Source organism: Erythrolamprus reginae, chromosome 4 (genome assembly GCF_031021105.1).
Source record: "Erythrolamprus reginae isolate rEryReg1 chromosome 4, rEryReg1.hap1, whole genome shotgun sequence".
Lineage (NCBI taxonomy): Eukaryota > Metazoa > Chordata > Lepidosauria > Squamata > Dipsadidae > Erythrolamprus > Erythrolamprus reginae.
Genome location: NC_091953.1, coordinates 12,686,464 through 12,705,169, shown reverse-complemented (window position 1 = coordinate 12,705,169; position 18,706 = coordinate 12,686,464). Strand labels below are relative to the sequence as shown.

At 43.9% G+C, this 18,706-nt stretch overlaps 1 protein-coding gene across 1 annotated transcript; it reads right to left on the bottom strand.

Annotated features, from left to right (window-relative positions):
- Positions 1-17,091: 17,091 nt before the first annotated feature.
- On the bottom strand, positions 17,092-18,443 carry LOC139166287 (alpha-(1,3)-fucosyltransferase 4-like). Its single transcript, XM_070749641.1, has one exon. The coding sequence runs from the start codon at positions 18,397-18,399 to the stop codon at positions 17,185-17,187; it is 1,215 nt and encodes a 404-aa protein (XP_070605742.1). The 5' UTR covers positions 18,400-18,443; the 3' UTR covers positions 17,092-17,184.
- Positions 18,444-18,706: the final 263 nt, after the last annotated feature.

Sequence of the window (18,706 nt, the reverse complement as noted above, 5' to 3'; positions counted from 1 at the left end):
AGGCCCTGCTTTTTCTGACTCTGACCCCTCATCACTTTCACTGTCACTCTCAGGTGCCAGGAATACAGTACGTCCACAGTCTCTGGATCCTCTGAGTCCATAACTGTTTCCACAGGACGCAAGTGAACTATCACACCTTGAGTTGTTTTTCCCTTTAGGATTTCCATCCATGGAATCCTTCCTAAACTTAGTTTATTGAAGTCAGGTCTCATAAGACCTAAGACAGTAGTTTGACTTTGTTTGGTTACTTCTGCCTGTATTGTGTTGAATTTCAATGAGTATGTCCCCCAAAGTTCTGCAACTTCATCCTCTTCTATCATTTTATCTGTGTTAATAAGAATTAAGTCCAGTACAACTGATTATCTAGTCTCCTGTATCTTTTCAGTGACAAAATTGTCATCTAGGCTCATTGAGAACCTTTTTGATCTCTACTTGGTGCAAAGTTTGTCTCCCAGTTGATATCATAATAATTAGTCCCCCATTACTACTGTGGTGTTTCTTGTATAACTTATTCAACTAATTAGCAAAAAGTTCGTCTATTTTGTCTGCTTGGTTCAGTGGCCTGAAGTATACACGAGGTAAGATCCAACAGGTTCTGACAGGTTCTGGAGAACCAGTAGCAGAAATTTTGAGTAGTTTGGAGAACCCGCAAATACCACTTCTGGCTGGCCCCAGAGTGGGGTGGAAATGGAGATTGTGCAATATCCTTCCCCCAGGAGTGGGGTGGGAATGGAGATTTTTGCAGTATCCTTCTCCGAGGACTGGGGAGGGAAAGAAGATTTTGCAATATCCTTCCCCCAGGAGTGACCTGAGAATAAAGATTTTGCAGTATCCTTCCCCTGGAGTGGGGTGGGAATGGAGATTTTAGCAATATCCTTCCCCCAGGAGTGAGCTGAGAATGGAGATTTTGCAGTATCCTTTCCCTGGAGTGAGGTGTTAATGGAGATTTTACAGTATCCTTCTCCCAGAAATGGGGAGGGAATGGGGATTTTGTAGTATCCTTCTCCCAAGAGTGGAGAGGGAATGGAGATTTTGCAGTATGCTTCCCCTGGAGTGGAGAGGGAATGGAGATTTTGCAGTAGCCTTTCACTGGAGTGATCTGGGAATGGAGATTTTCCAATATCCTTTCCCCAGGAGTGAGGAGGGAATGGGAATTTTGCAGTATCTTTTCCCGTCTTTCCCACCAAGCCATGCCCACCGAACCGGTAGGGGAAAATTTTGCATTTCACTCCTGAGTATACTTATGGAAATGTCTTTCCCCCCCTCCTTTTATATTAACCCGTATGCATTTAAGATGACTTTCATCTCTATAGTTTTCTACATTTCTATAAAGGTATCATGATTTCTTATTATAATGCAACTCCACTTTCTCATTTGTTGAGCCTTTTTCTTTAGAACAATTCATATCGTTGCAGCTGTACATTTCAACTTTGGGCAGTATATCAGCAACTTTCAATAATGTCAATATTCTATTTGCTCTCCTAGGTTAGAAAATTGCCCTTCTTTTTTCTTCATTCTTTGAGCATTAGGCACCTGAGTTCCTTATGGCTGACTCTGCTTTCTACATCTTCACTTTGTATCTGATCTCCTCTTCCTTCACACCACTCCCTATATCATTGTTTAATTTGTTGTTTTAGGGATTATGCTCATCAGTTAAGTTAACTATGGCTTTAAGCCCTTCAGTTAAGCCAAGCCTATCAGTCACTTCCAAATTGCTCTCATTCAACCAAGTCAACAATCATCAATCAACAGACAGAATTTTTTTTAAGCCTCACCCCAGCCGCTATGCCGTCCAAGAAAAAAACCCAAGTAAATCAAGTAAATGATTCTGTTAACATTTGCTTTATATGCAACAACACTATTAATATACAAGAAGGATTTATAAAATGTAACTCTTGCAAAAAATCAGCTCAACATACCTGCCTTAACCTAAATAAACATGTCGCCACTTTTCTTCAAGATACTCCTTCATTCTACTATTTCTGACAATCCTGAACTCCCAAACCAGACTCCCTTGGCAATTTGTCCAATGTAATCCAATCAGCAGTCTCTAAAACTCAACAATCATACACAGAAAGCATGGAACCATGGCTTGCCTCCATAGAAAAAAACATCCAAGATCTGATACATGCTAAAACACCAAAACAAGTACCCTACACCACCCCACCACCACCACCACTTTATACTCCACCTAGGCCACCACAGCCTCTATCTCTAAACCCTACTACTGACATCGCCACCCTGATGCAAGATGCCATGGAACGGGGACAAAAACGCCATAACGCCATACTCTTTGGCCTAGAGGAAAATGGGGAAACCGATCTATCAAATATTCGTAGTATCATCCACAACCATCATCCTCAATCAATCGCCCCTGACGATATCTTAGCGGTTTCTAGAAGCGGCTCTGTACTAAAGTACAGTGATGGATCAATGGCACCCCGGTTGTGCAGAATAGTCTGCAAAAATGAAACTACCAAACAACAGTTCATCAAGACCATGAACTCCATCACCAGAAATAACGCAAAATACAACAAACTCAGATCCAGACCAGACCTAACACTACTCCAACGCATCCGATCTCGAGAACTATGGGCCGAACTCCGGAGACGATGTGACCAAGGTGAATCCAACTTCTACATTGACTACCGCTCTGATTGCATCAGGACCAAAGCTCAAAACCCTCCCTTCATCTCCAAACCCACTGTCCCTTCTCAACCATCCCACACTTCTCCACCCACCATCCCTCATCTACAAACGGACCCCCCCAGCACTTCAAGCAATGAATAGGATAGCACGCCTCTTACTACCTCATTTCAATCCAATTTCAACTCAACTCAATCCAATCTCACCCTTGATCACAAACTCAATCTCAAATGTAAACTACCGTATTTTTCGCTCTATAAGACGCACCTGCTGATAAGACGCACCTAGATTTTAGAGGAGGAAAATAGAAAAAAAATATTTTGAGCCAAAAAGGGGAGAGGAAGAGAGGAAGGAGTGAAAGAAGGGAGTGAAGCAAGAAATGGAGGGAGGAAAGGAAGGAAGGAAGGAAAGAAAGAAAGGGGGAAGGGACAGGAACAGAGAAAGGAAGCAAGGAAACTTATGAAAGGGGAGAGTAAGAGAGGAAGGACTGAAGGGAGGGAGGGAGGGAAGAAGGTAGGAAGGAGAAAGAAAAGAAGAAATAGAGGAAGGGAAGGTAAAAGAGAGAAGGAAAAAGAGCAAGAAAGAAAGAAAGAAAGAGAAAGAAAGAAAATGAAAGAGAAATAAAAATAGAGAGGGGGAATGAAAGAAATGGAATGAGGGAAGGAAGGAGAGAAAGCAAGAGAAAGAAAGAAAGCAAGAGAAAGAAAAAAGAATGAAAGAGCAAGAGAAAGAAAGAAAGAAAGGCAACTTCAAAGAAAGGCTCACTGAGCATCTCTCACTCTCTCTTTCTATCCCTCTTTCTTTCTTTCTCTTCCTTTCTCTCTCTCCTCTTCCTTTATTTCCTCTCTCTCCCTCCCTCTCTCTTTCTCTCCCCCCTCTCTCCCTCTTTCCCTCTCTCTTTCCCTCTCTCCCTCTCTTGCTATCTCTCCCCCCTCTCCCACTCTCTTTCTCCCTCCCCCTCTCTTTCTCTCTCTCCCCCTCTCTCTTTCTCTCTCTCTCCCCCTCTTTCTCTCTCTTCTTCTCACTTTCTCTCTCTTGTTTTCTTTCTGTCTCTTTCTGTCCCGGGCTCTCAGCAAGGGGGTTGCAGGAGAGGCGGGGCCGGCGAAGGTGATATTCAATGTCGGGGGTGCTCGGGCGGTTGCGCACGCTCCCTATCTCCCTGCTAGCCCACTCGGAATATTCAAAATAAGAAAAACCTTCGCCGGCAAAGGCTTTTCTTATTTTGAATATTCCGAGTGGGCTAGCAGGGAGATAGGGAGCGCGCGCAACCGCCCGTGCGCCCCCGACGTTGAAGACCTCCGCTGAGAAAAACCTTTGCCGGCATTTCCTCTCGGCGTCAAGGAGGCGCAGCGGCGGGCGGAGAGAGGGAGGGGGGGGCAGCGGCATCCCTCCTGGCCTTGGCGGGCCGCCCGACCCTCCCCACCTCCTGCAAATGCGGCGGGCGGCGGGGGGAGAGCGAGGAGCCGGTTCTGGCGGGTGCGGGGCTTGGCTGGCTGGCTGGCTGGCGGGGGGAGCGCCGCTGGTGGTGCGGAGGGAGACCCTCCTCTGGGAGGGAGGGGGCCAGGCAGCAGCTAGCCAGCCAGCCGGCGGGATGGCGCTTCCGAGTTTGCAGCCTCCCCCCCCCCCCTGCCTGCATCTTCGCTCCATAAGACGGGGCTGATTTTTCTTCCTACTTTGGGAGGAAAAAAACTGCGTCTTATGGAGCGAAAAATACGGTAATCAATGCAAGAAGCATAATCAACAAGTCTGAATTCCTCATCCTACTTGACACAAACATATTTGACTTAATCTTTGTTTGTGAAACATGGCTGAATTCTTCCTATCCTGACTCCATCAACACACAAAGTAACTACCTGGTCTTCCGGTCTGACCGCGAATCCCGCAGAGGGGGTGGTGTAGCCATATTCTACAAAAGCTCACTCAATCTAAAAAACATTCAAGTTGCACAAGATCTTATCCTCCCTGAAAGCCTAGTTTGTGACCTTTCCCTCAATACTACACTCCGTTTCCTACTGTGCTACAGAGCTCCAAACTACGACATTACCCATGCAACTAAACTAACCTCCCTCCTAACTTGGGCAACCTCCTGCCCCCATCCCATTATCTTCCTTGGTGACCTCAACCTACCACACATCAACTGGTCACTAAACGAATGCTCCACTGAACCTATACATACCGCCATCTATAACACCGTCACCAGCCTAGGACTAGAACAATTAGTATCAAACAACACCAGACTCAACAACTGTCTCGACCTCATATTCTGCAACAGCAAAAGTGCTATCTATGGACTGCACACAAAAGAACCCTTCTCCAACAGTGACCACAGTACGATCAACTTCAACCTCAACCTACATCATCTAAACACTCACCAGAAGAATGTGCCGCCTAAGTACAATTTCAGGAAAGCCAACTATGATCTCATAGATGCCAATCTCTCAGTCCTTAACTGGCAATCCTTGTTCTCTAACTGCATCACCACTGATGATCACTACAATATGTTTTTACTCCAAATCAAAAGGCTTATCGAACTACATGTGCCACTCACTTCTTCCAGAGGTAAACGAAAAAATAACATACCTGTCTCGATAAAGAAACTACAAACCAAAAAAAAAATCCCTCTGGCGTAGAAACAAAAAAAGCCCAGGAACCAACTTTAAAGTCCGCTACAAAAGCATATGCCAAAGAATAAGAGCAGAATGCCTCAACTATCACAGCAAACAAGAGGAAAGCCTCCTTCGCACCAAGTCTAACCGTGCTTTCTATAACTTTGTCAACAACAAACTCAATGACTCCAGACCTATTCCACCACTCGTAGGACCCAATAACAAAGAATACCATGATGACCAATCCAAAGCCAACCTCTTCAACTCTTTTTTTGGCTCTGTTTTTGTTAACAGCAATGGCTCTCCTCCCATCTTCGCAAATCGCACCTCAAACCCACTAAAAAACCTAACCCAAATCTTCTTCACTGTAGACAGTGTAGAAAAAGCAATCCGAGACCTCAAACCTTCCCTATCTACTGGACCAGACGGTCTCTGTGCATAATTCCTAAGGAAACTTTCTTCTGCTCTTGCTGAACCCCTAAGCATTATCTTCCAAAAATCCTTCAGGACCAGCACGCTCCCCAAGCTGTGGTCAAAAGCAATAATCATCCCCATCTTCAAAAAAGGAGACCCTTCACTAGTGGACAACTACAGACCAATATCTCTCTGTTGCGTCCCTTGTAAAATCATGGAATCAATTATAAATCGATCAATCACCCTCTACTTAGAATCTAATAACCTACTCTCAAACAAACAATTTGGATTCAGAAAGAAATTATCCTGCAACCTACAGCTACTTCACTGCAAAAACATTTGGACTACCCTCCTCGACCAAGGAAAATCCATTGATGCAATTTATATAGACTTTTGCAAATGGGGAAGGAATGGGGATTTTGTAGTATCCTTCTCCCAAGAATGGAGAGGGAATGGAGATTTTGCAGTATCCTTTCGCTGGAGTGATCTGGGAATGGAGATTTTCCAATATCCTTTCCCCAGGAGTGAGGAGGGAATGGGAATTTTGCAGTATCTTTTGCCCTGTCATGCCCACCAAGCCATGCCCACAGAACTGGTAGGGAAAAAATTTGAATTTCACTCCTGAGTATACTTATGGAAATGTCTTCCCCCCCCCTTTTATATTAACCCGTATGCATTAAAGATGACTTTCATCTCTATAGTTTTCTACATTTCTATAAAGGTATCATGATTTCTTATTATAATGTAACTCAAGTTCCTCATTTGCTGAGCCTTTTTCTTTCGAACAATTTATATCATTACGAAAATAGACTAACTATCCTGGATCTTGAAAGCTTAGAACTGCGACGCCTAAAACACGATTTAAGTATTGCCCACAAGATCATATGCTGCAACGTCCTTCCAGTCAATGACTACTTCAGCTTCAACAGCAACAACACAAGAGCACGCAACAGATTCAAACTTAACATCAACCGCTCCAAACTTGACTGTGAAAAATATGACTTTAACAATCGAGTTGTTGAAGCGTGGAACTCATTGCCAGACTCAGTGGTGTCAGCCCCCAGCCCCAAACACTTCTCCCTAAGACTCTCCACGATTGACCTCTCCAAGTTCCTAAGAGGCCAGTAAGGGGCGTACATAAGTGCACTGATGTGCCTATCATCCCCTGTCCAATCTTCTTTCCTTATCTCATATATCATACATTTTCTCTCCTCCAACCTCTCTTTTTTCTTACTTTCTATCATTATATATATTACTTAATGTCTATTCTCCTTCATATGTATTGTATATTGGACAAAGAATAAATAATAAATAATAATAATAATCATTGCAGCTGTACATTCCAACTGTGGGCAGTATATCAGCAACTTTCAATAATGTCAATATTCTATTTGCTCTCCTAGGTTAGAAAGTTTCCCTTCTTTTTTCTTCATACTTTGAGCATTAGGCACCTGAGTTCCTTATGGCTGACTCTGCTTTCTACATCTTCATTTTGTATCTGATCTCCTCTTTTTCACATCACTCCCTATATCATTGTTTGATTCGTTGTTTTAGGGATTATGCTCATCAGTTAAGTTAACATTGGCTTTAAGCCCTTCAGTTAAGCCAAGCCAATCATTTTCCAAACCGGTTTTCTCAATTTGCATAAGGAGAAATCTATTCTCTGCCAGAAGTCCTTCATGTACTCATTTCCAATGACCTAAGTGCCAGCATTGCAAAAAAAAGCAATAAGAGTCACAAACTTAATTCTACGCAGCTTCTTCTCTAGAAACACCGAGCTACTAACCAGAGCATAACAAAACATTTGTCAGACCAATTCTTGAATACAGCCCACCTGTATGAAATTCACACTGCATAACAGACATTAATACAATTGGAGGAGTCCAGAAATACTTCACAAGAAGAGTCCTCCACTTCTCCTCACGCAACAAACTACCTTACTCCTCCAGACTTCAATTACAGTGATACCTCGTCTTACAAACGCCTCATCATACAAACTTTTCAAGATACAAACCCGGTGTTTAAGATTTTTTTGCCTCTTCTTACAAACTATTTTCACCTTACAAACCCACCGCTGCCGCTGGGATGCCCCGCCTCCGGACTTCCATTGCCAGCGAAGCACCCATTTTTGCGCTGCTGGGATTCCCCTGAGGCTCCCCTCTATGGGAAACCCCACCTCCAGACTTCCATGTTTTTGTGATGCTGCAGGGGAATCCCAGCAGCACAAAAACGGGCGCTTCGCTGGCAATGGAAGTCCGGAGGTAGGGTTTCCCAGCGAGGGGAGTCTCAGTGAATTCGCAGCATCGCAAAAGCACAGAGGTCCGGAGGTGGGGTTTCGAAGCGCTCATTTTTGCAATGCTGGGATTCCCCTGCAGCATTGCAAAAACACAGAAGTCCGGAGGTGGGGTTTCCCATGGAGGGGAGCTTCAGGAGAATCCCAGCAGCAGAAAAACGGGCACTTCAGCTGGCAAAAGGGGTGAATTTTGAGCTTGCACGCATTAATCGCTTTTCCATTGATTCCTATGGGAAACACTGTTTCATCTTACAAACTTTTCACCTTAAGAACCTCATCCCAGAACCAATTAAGTTTGTAAGACAAGGTATCACTGTACTATGTTTAGAAAATTTACAGCTATGCCGCCTCCGAACTGATTTAACTGTTATGAACTGTTGTTCATAAAATCATACATCACAATGTACTCCCTGTTGCTGTGATATCAGTCCAGCATTTATAACCTTTATAAAAATTTACAGCATTGCTTTGTGATTAGTGGGGGGGAAATCATTGATTTTCAGTTATATTGACATTCAGACTTTGGGCCTCATAAATTTATGAACTCACTTTATAGCCAGTGTAAACAAAGATTATAATCAGAACCAAAGAATCATTCAGTTCACCAAAAGACAAATGTTATAGATACAGCCACAGAGAAGAGGGGGTCAAATTATTCTACAAAGCACCAAAGGGAATAGAATAGAATAGAATTTTTATTGGCCAAATGTGATTGGACACACAAGGAATTTGTCTTGGTGCACATGCTCTCAGTGTACATAAAAGAAAAAGATACATTTGTCAAGAATCATGTGGTACAACACTTAATGATTGTCATAGGGGTCAAATAAGCAATGAAGAAACAATCAATATTAATAAAGATCTTAGGATACAAGCAACAAGTTACAGTCATACAGTCCTAAGTGGGAGGAAAAGGATGATAGGAATGATGAGAAAAACTAGTAGTAATAGAAGTGCAGATTTAGTAAAAAAAGTCTTGACAGTGTTGAGGGAATTATTGGTTTAGTAAAGTGATGGCGTTCGGGAGAAAACTGTTCTTGTGTCTAGTTGTCTTGATGTGCAGTGCTCTGTAGTGACATTTTGAGAGCAGGAGTTGAAACAGTTTGTGTCCAGGATGCGAGGGGTCAGTAAATATTTTCCCCGCCCTCTTTTTGACTTGTGCAATATACAGGTCCTCAATGGAAAGCAGGTTGGCAGCAATTGTTTTTTCTGCAGTTCTGATTATCCTCTGAAGTCTGTGTTGGTCTTGTTGGGTTGCAGCACCAAACCAGACAGTTATAGAGGTGCAGATGACAGACTCAATGATTCCTCTGTAGAACTGTATCAGCAGCTCCTTGGGCAGTTTGAGCTTCCTGAGCTGGCTCAGAAAGAACATTCTTTGTTGTGCTTTTTTGATGATGTTTCAAAATCATACATCACAATGTACAGTACTCCCTTTTAGCGACTACTTCACCTTTAACAACAACAACACAAGAGCATGCAAGAGATACAAACTAAACGTAAATCGCTCCAAACTAGACTGCAGAAAATACGATTTCAGCAATAGAGTGGTCAACGCCTGGAATTCACTACCGGACTCTGTTGTTTCTTCCCCCAATCCCAAAATCTTCATCCTTACATTATCTACAATAGACCTCTCCCCTTTTCTAAGAGGTCTGTAAGGGGCATGCATAAGTGCACCGTTGTGCCTACTGTTCCTGTCCTAATGTCTTTTTTATCTTTTCTATCTCTATACTTATATTATGTTAAACATACAATACTATATTTGTATGGCAAATGGACCGGGACTCATTGCTCACAGTCACTCATGCCCTTATCACCTCGAGGTTCGACTACTGTAATGCTCTCTACATGGGGCTACCTTTGAAAAGTGTTCGGAAACTTCAGATCGTGCAGAACGCAGCTGCGACAGCAGTCATGGGCTTACCTAGGTATGCCCATGTTTCACCATCACTCCGCAGTCCGCATTGGCTGCCGATCAATTTCCTGTCACAATTCAAAGTGTTGGTTATGACCTTTAAAGCCCTTCATGGCATTGGGCCAGAATATCTCCGAGACCGCCTCCTGCCGCACGAATCCCAGCGACCGATTAGGTCCCACAGAGTGGGCCTTCTCTGGGTCCGGTCAACTAAACAATGTCGGTTGGCGGGCCCCAGGGGAAGAGCCTTCTCTGTGGCGGCACCGGCTCTCTGGAACCAACTCCCCCCGGAGATTAGAACTGCCCCTACTCTTCCTGCCTTCCGTAAGCTCCTCAAAACCCACCTTTGCCGTCAGGCATGGGGGAATTGAATCATCTCCCCCCAGGCATGTTTAATTTATACATGGTATGCTTGTGTGTGTGTCTGTTAGTATATGGGGGTGTTTTTTTTTAAAGCTTTAAATATTTTAACTGATTGGATTATTTATGATTTGTATTACTTGCTGTGAGCCGCCCCGACTCTTCGGAGAGGGGCGGCATACAAATCCTTGAATGAATGAATGAATGAATGAATGAATGTAGTTAATATAGACCAGTGATGGAGGACCTATGGCATGGGTGCCACAGGTGGCAAGCGGAACTGGCACACGAGCCATTGCCTTAACTCATCTCTAACCTGCATGTATGTGCCAGCCAGCTGATTTTTGGCTCACACAGAGGCTCCAGGAGGGCGTCTCTGTCTTCCAGAGAGCATCCAGAGGGATGGGGGAGAATGTTTTTACCCTCCCCCAACTCCTGGGAAGCCTTTGGAGCATGGGGAGAATGGGGGGCATGGGGAGAACAAAACATGAGCCTACTGGGCTCACCAGAAGTTGGGAAGGAGGCCGTTTCTGGCCTCCAGAGGGCCTCCAGGGGGTGGGGGAAGCTGTTTTTGCCCTCCCCAGATATTGAATTATGGGTGTGGGCACTCGCGCACGCATGATAGCGCATGCTCACTCTCTTTCGGCACCTGAGGAAAGAAAGGTTAGCCATCAGTGATATAGACTATGGTTGAGAACTTTGAGGTTCTCTGGATGGCACCATCACTAAGCTAGTGGTTTTTTTTGCCTCTGTACAAATCGATGGTGAGACCACACTTGGAGTACTGTGTACAGTTCTGGTCACCGCACATCAAGAAGGATATAATGGAACTGGAAAAGGTGCAAAAAAGGGCAACAAGAATGATCAAGGAAAGGGAGCACCTGCCTTATGATACCAGGTTGCAACGCCTTGGTCTCTTCAGCCTTGAAAGATGGCGTTTAAGAGGTGACTTGATCAAAGTGTATAAAATCATGCATGGGATAGAAAAGGTGGATAGAGAAAAAATATTGTCTCACTCACACAATACTAGGAGGAAGGAGCACTCCCTAAAGCTCATAGGTAAGAAAGTGAGGACAAATAAAAGGATATATTTCTTCACCCAGAGGGTCGTTGATTTATGGAATTTACTTCCAGAAGAGGTTGTGAACGCTGTCAGCCTTGGTAGCTTCAAAGCAGGATTAGACAGATTCATGGATGCCAAGTGTATCGGTGGTTATTGAAACGGATGTCCATGTGCCGCCTCTATGTTGGTTGAGGCAGGCAGGATTGCCTTGGGTACCATTTGTTGGGGGTCAAGGGAAAAGGGAGAGTCTTGCCTTCTCTTTCTGCTCAAGATCCCCATGGACAATTGGTGGGCCACTGTGTGACACAGAATGCTGGACTTGATGGGCTTTGGCCTGATTCAGCATGGCTCTTCTTATGTTCTTAGTTTAAGGTTCTCATGGCACCATCCCTTAAGCTAATGGCTTACTTCTAAAATCTCCTATTTCTTCATTCATACAGTTATTAATTTTTTTGGTTTTTTTATTAAAATCTTTCCAATACTGTATCCTCTGGGTTCCTTCCCTTTAAAACAATGATCCTACTCCCTCTGGTAGTTAGCATTGAAATGATACTTTAAATTTAATTTAAATTTAACACTTAGGCCCTGTCTAATGAGTAGTGCCGAAATAAGATTTAAATGCAAATCAGGTCAGCCACAGGATAAGTTTGTAATCTACACGGGGAAGACAAGAAATAGAAATCTTTTGCTCCAGAATCATACAGTCTTCTGTCAAAGATTACTCTTTTCCTCATGAGGAAACTAGCGTGAGATATACATTCATATTTAGTGCTAGCCCAAATTCTGCATTTCTTAAGCCTTGACCTATGCCCCACATATATAGTTATGCTTGACATTTAGAGTACAAAAGTACATTTTGTGTTTATAATCTATGCCTTGCATCTGGTAGAACATAGCTGTGCTACAGGAAAAGGACATGGCTTTGATAGTGCAGAGATAGATCTGACACCTGCTCTCAAGGCACATAGCTTCATGCATGAACCCACATACTAACTGCAAGTTGTACATCCTGCACCTTCTACATTGTATAACCCCTTTTTTTACTTTCTGTATAAGGAAACGTTGACAACTAGTATCTGATTGGCTGATATTGTGTGTTTTTTGTACTCCTTTGGAAATGTATAAAGAGCCCTGAAAAACAATCCACATTGTTCAGACATTGCTTTTATATCTTCTGAACCTGATGCATGCATCAAATAAACCTGAGTTAAGCAATTTCCTTGTGGTCTCCATTCCCTTGATGGCAACTGAGTTTTGCCGCAACATTTCTGGTGGCCCGTACGGGGAATCGAGGGGCCCTGAGGCCCTCTGGATGCCCACCGTGGTGTTAGTTGCCCTGTGATGTGAGAGAGGAATTGTCCAGGCGCCATCGGAGATTTTATCCGAGGACCTTCCGGCTGACACGGGGGCGGCGGCACCACCGGTTTGTATTCCAAGAACCATCGAGTGGGAGATCAAAGACCAGGACATCTGTTCGCCGGCTGGAAGAGTAACCGAGTCTCCAAGATAAAACGCAAGTCCTCAGTTATAGGCACTTTTTAGAGACTGGTGCGAGTCTATCTCTCCCTGCAGTAAGGGACAGAGGCAAAGAATGATCACCTTCGTTTTGGCTCGTTATTGGGTAAAGGGCTCCAAAGAATCATTCAGTTCTCCAAAAGAGAAATGTTATAGATACAGCCACAGAGAAGAGGGGGTCAAATTATTCTACAAAGCACCAAAGGAAAGGATGAGAAACAATGGTTAGAAAGTGTTCTTTCGAGCTCTCTGGTAGAATCCTCCCAAAAATGCACAGATACAATTTCAGACACACACACGTTTGAAAATTCAAAACAATGTTCTTTATACCGAAAATGCAAATAAACAGAGCACTCTTTTTGTATAGCAAAGAGCACTTGTCTCCAAACAAATTGGTAATTTGTACAAGTCCCTTATCAGTTCTGTGATACTTAGCTTGCAGCTGTGAGGCAATTCAAAGTCCTTCTTTCACAAAGTGAAACACACTTTGCTCTGGTTTAGTTTCAAAGTGGGAAAAAATCAGCACACAAAAGGTCAAAGTCAGTAAAGCAGTCACGAAACACAACGATCAGATAATCCTCCGCAATGGCCAAACCCACAGGCTGCTATTTATAGCAGCCTCACTAATTACCACAGCCCCACCCAACCACAGGTGGCATCATTTTCTTTGATAATAATCTCTCAGTTGTTGTTGCCTATGCATCGCTCTCCACATGCGTGGCTGTATCATTAACTCTTGTTCTGAATCCAAGGAGGAGCTAGATAATTGATCTCCTTCTGAGCTGTCTGCCACACTCTCCTCCTCCCTGTCACTCATGTCTTCTTGGTCAGAGGAGCCTTCATCAGCAGATTCCATGGGGGGGGGCAAAACAGGCCTGCAGCATGTGGATGTCTCCCCCACATCCAGTCCTTGGGGCAGGAGCTGGGCCAGAGCTAACCACAACAGAAAGTAATAAGCGAGAGAAGCAACCTTCATATCTTTACATACCTCCAATATATACTTGACAAAACAAACAAATAAATAAATTAAATAAATAAACATGTTCTGCTACTTGTGCAGTGGGCTACACCGGAAGACCTCAACGGTCCCTTCTTGTTCTGTTCTGCTCTATTCTATTAGTCTATTCTTATTATCCGCAGTTGATATAAAGAGTAGACAGTAAATTCTAACTTGTGGTCTCATAATACCACTTCACAGATTATGGTCTTCAAGTTTCTTATCTGTTATTCCCTGAGAAAAGCCTTTAAAGAATTTCACTTTCAAACAAGGCTAACAGCCTTTTTGGATGGAAAACACAAGAGGATTACCAACTACACACTTTTTACGCACTTGCAATAACTTATAGGTGGAAGATTTGACCCATTACTCATTACACATTGCAAACTTTAGGAGGAATTTGGTGTTCATTCATGATAGCCTGCTTAATCCAATTGAAACCATCTAAATTAGAAAAATTGTTTTCTATTGTTTGGCGAAGACAAACATGTAACAAAACATTTGCATTGTTTGCAATGGCTGCAAGGAAGCTACAAAACTACATCCTGACAAATAATGCAAATACAAATAATGTATTCAATTGATATGATTGCTATAATTTTATATGCCTTTTGCTAATGGTTTTGCTTATTTTGCTCTATTATGCTTGTTTGCTAAGGCTGCAAATAAACATTTAAATACAAATATGTAGCAGCCTGCACATTTCTGTGCTTGTTTGATAAACTATCGATCAAAGAGGCCAAAAGAGAGGAGGGAATATAGTCTATAAATACACACACACACACGAACACACACACTGGTGAATCTCCCCATGATTATTTGTGCTACAGTTTGGTGCGACTACCATGATCACTGGGGAACAATTTGTAACACAATTTCTGTAGAGTTTGATTTTTGAGCTTTTTAATAGTTAATTAGGCATGCTAGTTTCAAAACTGTAATTAGTTTTCTTCTACCATGTCAAGTTTTTTCTCTACCCCTTATATATATATAATATAGTTAATTAGGCGACATGAGCATCAAATTGCATAGCCATCTTGCTAACTTTCCAGAAAATCTGGGTGCAGTCAGTGATGAGCAGAATGAGCGATTCTACCAAGGTTTGAAGGTCATGGAGGCACAGTATCAAAGTAGATGGGATGTACATAGGATGGCTGCCTATTGTAGCATCAAGCGAGAATGTCCACAGACTAAACAGTCCAGAAAAAGCTAAAAGTGAAAAAAATTACCTTAATATGTATAATTGTTTGATTTAAAAAAATTGTATGAACACAATTTAACTTGTAGTAACTATTGTAGCCTTTGTATGAATAAAATTATTCTTTGTAAACAGTATATTCGTAAAGTTTTTACACTTTACTTTCCCTTATATCAGTGTTTTTCAACCAGTGTGCCGCGGCACACTAGTGTGCCGCGAGACATGGTCAGGTGTGCCGCGAAGCTCAGAAAGAAAGCAAGAGAGAGAGAAAGCAAGAGAGAAAGAAAGCAAGAGAGAGAGAAAGCAAGAGAGAAAGAAAGCAAGGGAGAGAAAGAAAGAAAGAGAGAGAAAGAGCGCGAGAGAAAGAGAACAAGAGAGAGAGCAAGAGAGAGCAAGAAAACAAGAGAGAGAGAGAAAGAGAGGGAGGTAAGGAGGGAGAGAGAAAGATATAGAGGGAGGGAGGGAGGAAGAGAGAAAGAGCAAAATAGGAAGGAAGGAAGATAAAGAAAGAGGGATGGAGAGAAAGAAAGAGGGAGGAAGGGAGAGAAAGAGGGAGGGAGAAAGAAACAGCAAAGGGGAGGAAGAGAGAGAGATAATTTTTTTGCCCAAACTTTTTTTAGCCCCCCCCCCCCCCCGCTCAATGTGCCCCAGAGTTTCATAAATGTAAAAAATGTGCCGCGGCTCAAAAAAGGTTGAAAATCACTGCCTTATATGCACAATTTGTATGACTTTTGAGGGTATCCTGTAGCTTAAAAAGTTGACGTGATAGACAAAACCAGAATATCTCCGAGACCGCCTTTTGCTGCACGAATCCCAGCGACCAATTAAGTCCCACAGAGTGGGCCTTCTCCGGGTCCCGTCAACTAAACAATGTCGGTTGGCAGGCCCCAGGGAAAGAGCCTTCTCTGTGGTGGCCCCGACTCTCTGGAACCTGCTCCCCCCAGAGATTAGAACTGCCCCTACCCTCCTTACCTTTCGTAAACTCCTCAAAACCCACCTTTGTCGTCAGGCATGGGGGAATTGAAATATCTCACCCGGGCCTATACAATTTATGTATGGTATGTTTGTATGTATGTCTGCTTAATAATGGGGTTTTTAAAAATATTTTAAATTGTAAATCATTAGATTTGTTATGAACTGTTTTATTGTGTTGTGAGCCGCCCCGAGTCTACCGAGAGGGGCGGCATACAAATCTAATAAATAATAATATAATAATAATAATAATTTTTGGATCCAGAGGCCAAAAGTTAATTGAAATCCAGTCACAGATTTAAGACAATGAAATTGCTCTTCCCCAGTGATTTGTGCTTCAGTTTGCTGAACAATTGTATTGACCTGAGACTTTAGAAAAAGTGCAAAGAGCAACAAAGATGATTAGGGGACTGGAGGCTAAAACATATGTAGAACACTTGCAGGAACTGGGCATGGCTAGTTTAATGAAAAGAAGAATCAGGGGAGACATGATAGCAGTATTCCAATATCTCAGTGGTAGCCACACAGAAGAGGGAGTCAACCTATTCTCTAGAGCAGTGTTTCCCAACCTTGGCCACTTGAAGATATCTGGATTTCAAATCCCAGAATTCCCCAGCCAGCATTCGCTGGACCCTGTCCTACCAGACGGACTCGGATGTCTTCGTCCCCTATAGGTACCTCAGGATAGAACAATAAACAATGGGTGCAAACTAAACAAGGAGAGAAGTAAATTAGAACTAAGGAGAAATTTCCTGAGGGTCAGAATGGTTGATCAGTGGAACAGCTTGCCTCCAGAAGTTGTGTATGCTCTAACACTGGAAGTTTTTAAGCAGATGTTGGCTAACCATCTGTCTGAAGTGGTGCAGGTTTCCTGCCTAAGCAGAGGGTCGTCGTCTTCTTCTTCTTCTTCTTCCTCCTCCTCCTCTTCTCCTCCTTCTATTTCTCCTCCTCACCATCATCATCATTATTTCTGTGACCAGAGGCCAAAAGAGAGAAAAAATAGTCCATACATAACACACACATACACACACACACCACCCCATGATTATTAAACCAAGCAATGTTAACTTATCAATTAAATTAATTGATAACTATTTTTAAAAACCCTCTGAAATACCCCTGATTTATTTTTCTTGTGCCTTGGTTGTGTAAATGTGACAACCCAACCATGCTGCGTGGAAACTCAAGTCAATCCGTGGAAGTCAACTTCTAAACCACTTGTCCAGATTCTGGATGGTCTTGGGCTGTCTCCCCACCTTTCTGATGACCTTACAAAGCTCGCAACAATGTTCGGTCCAAAAGGACGACCTCCTCACATCATACTGTTTCCTCCAGGTGAAATGCCTTCGGTACAGGTTCTTGTTCTTATCTAGGAATTTCAGGTAAATGGCCAACTCCATGGGGTCAGAGAAGTCATCGACGTGGACGAAGGCGTCGGAAGGGATGAACCGTTCGTAGTTGGCCCTTGGGGGACCCAAGACGACGGGGACAGCCCATGACTCCAAGGCATTCCTCCACAATTTCTCCGTGATGTAGTCCTGATGCTGGGAGTTTTCGAAAGCCAAATAAAACTTGTATTCCGAGACGGTCTTCACCACTTTGTCCTCTTTGAGCGACAGTCCACAAGCACCATAAACGTCAATGGGGAGGTATTTTTTCAGCTGGTGGTAATAACGGACCCTGGCGTGGCCTTCATCCCAGTTGCTGATCACCCAGGCCACCAGCTTGGTCTTCTTGGGCAAAGGGAGATGGACCAGGGGCTCAGGGCGAAGCCTGAGGTACCCATAGGGGACGAAGACATCCGAGTCCGTCCGGTAGGACAAGGTCCAGTTGAATAGGCCGGCCAGGCCTCGCAGGCCTTTGATATAGCTGGGCGACTCCATGTTCATCCAGATCCAACGCTGGTCCGGAGGCCAATGCCGGAGCTGCCGGCCGAGGCGATAACCCTGCAGTTCCCGCTGATGGAAGACGACGGCGTGCGCCTCAGACTGTAGGCCTCGGTCGGTGGAGACGCGGCAGGCGCTGACGTTGAATTGCCCGCAGCCGCCGGAGTGGCCGGGGAGGCCAAAGGGCTCCCACCACATCAGCACCGTCACCGCCTCGGGGCCTTTCTCCTCCCGCGGGACGTCTTCAAGCGCCGCAGATTCCCTCACGCTGCCGGCTATCTTCCCGCCGAGCAAGGCGCAGCAGGCCAAGCAGGCCGCCAGGACGGCCCACTGCCGCCCGCCCGGGGCTTCCCACGAGCCTCGGCGGGCGCGCGGCTGCTCCGAAGCCGGCTTGGGGGCTTCCATGAATTGGCAGCTGGTCTTCGGCTCAAAGAGCCCAAGCCATAGTTTGGTGGCCCGCGACAGCGGTGGCGACTGAGGGGGAAAGCCTCGCGCGGGGGGGCCCAGGCCAGAGTCCCCCGTCCAAGTCATAAAGGGGTAAGGTTATAACATCAACTATTGTCACAGGGGTGCCTGACTTTATTTGGGGACGGAAGAAAAAAAAATGCAACAGCTTTTGGATATCTGCTTTTTTCATTTTGCCATATTTTTAATTGATTTAAAAAAACAACAACAATTGCTGCCAACCTGCCTTCCATTGAGGCGTTGTATACTGCACGAGTCAAAAAGAGGCCTGTGAAAATACACTGTTCAAAAAAAAAATAAAGAGAACACTTAAACAACAGAATATAACTACAAGTAAATCAAATTTCTTGATTGACAATTAATTTCACATGCT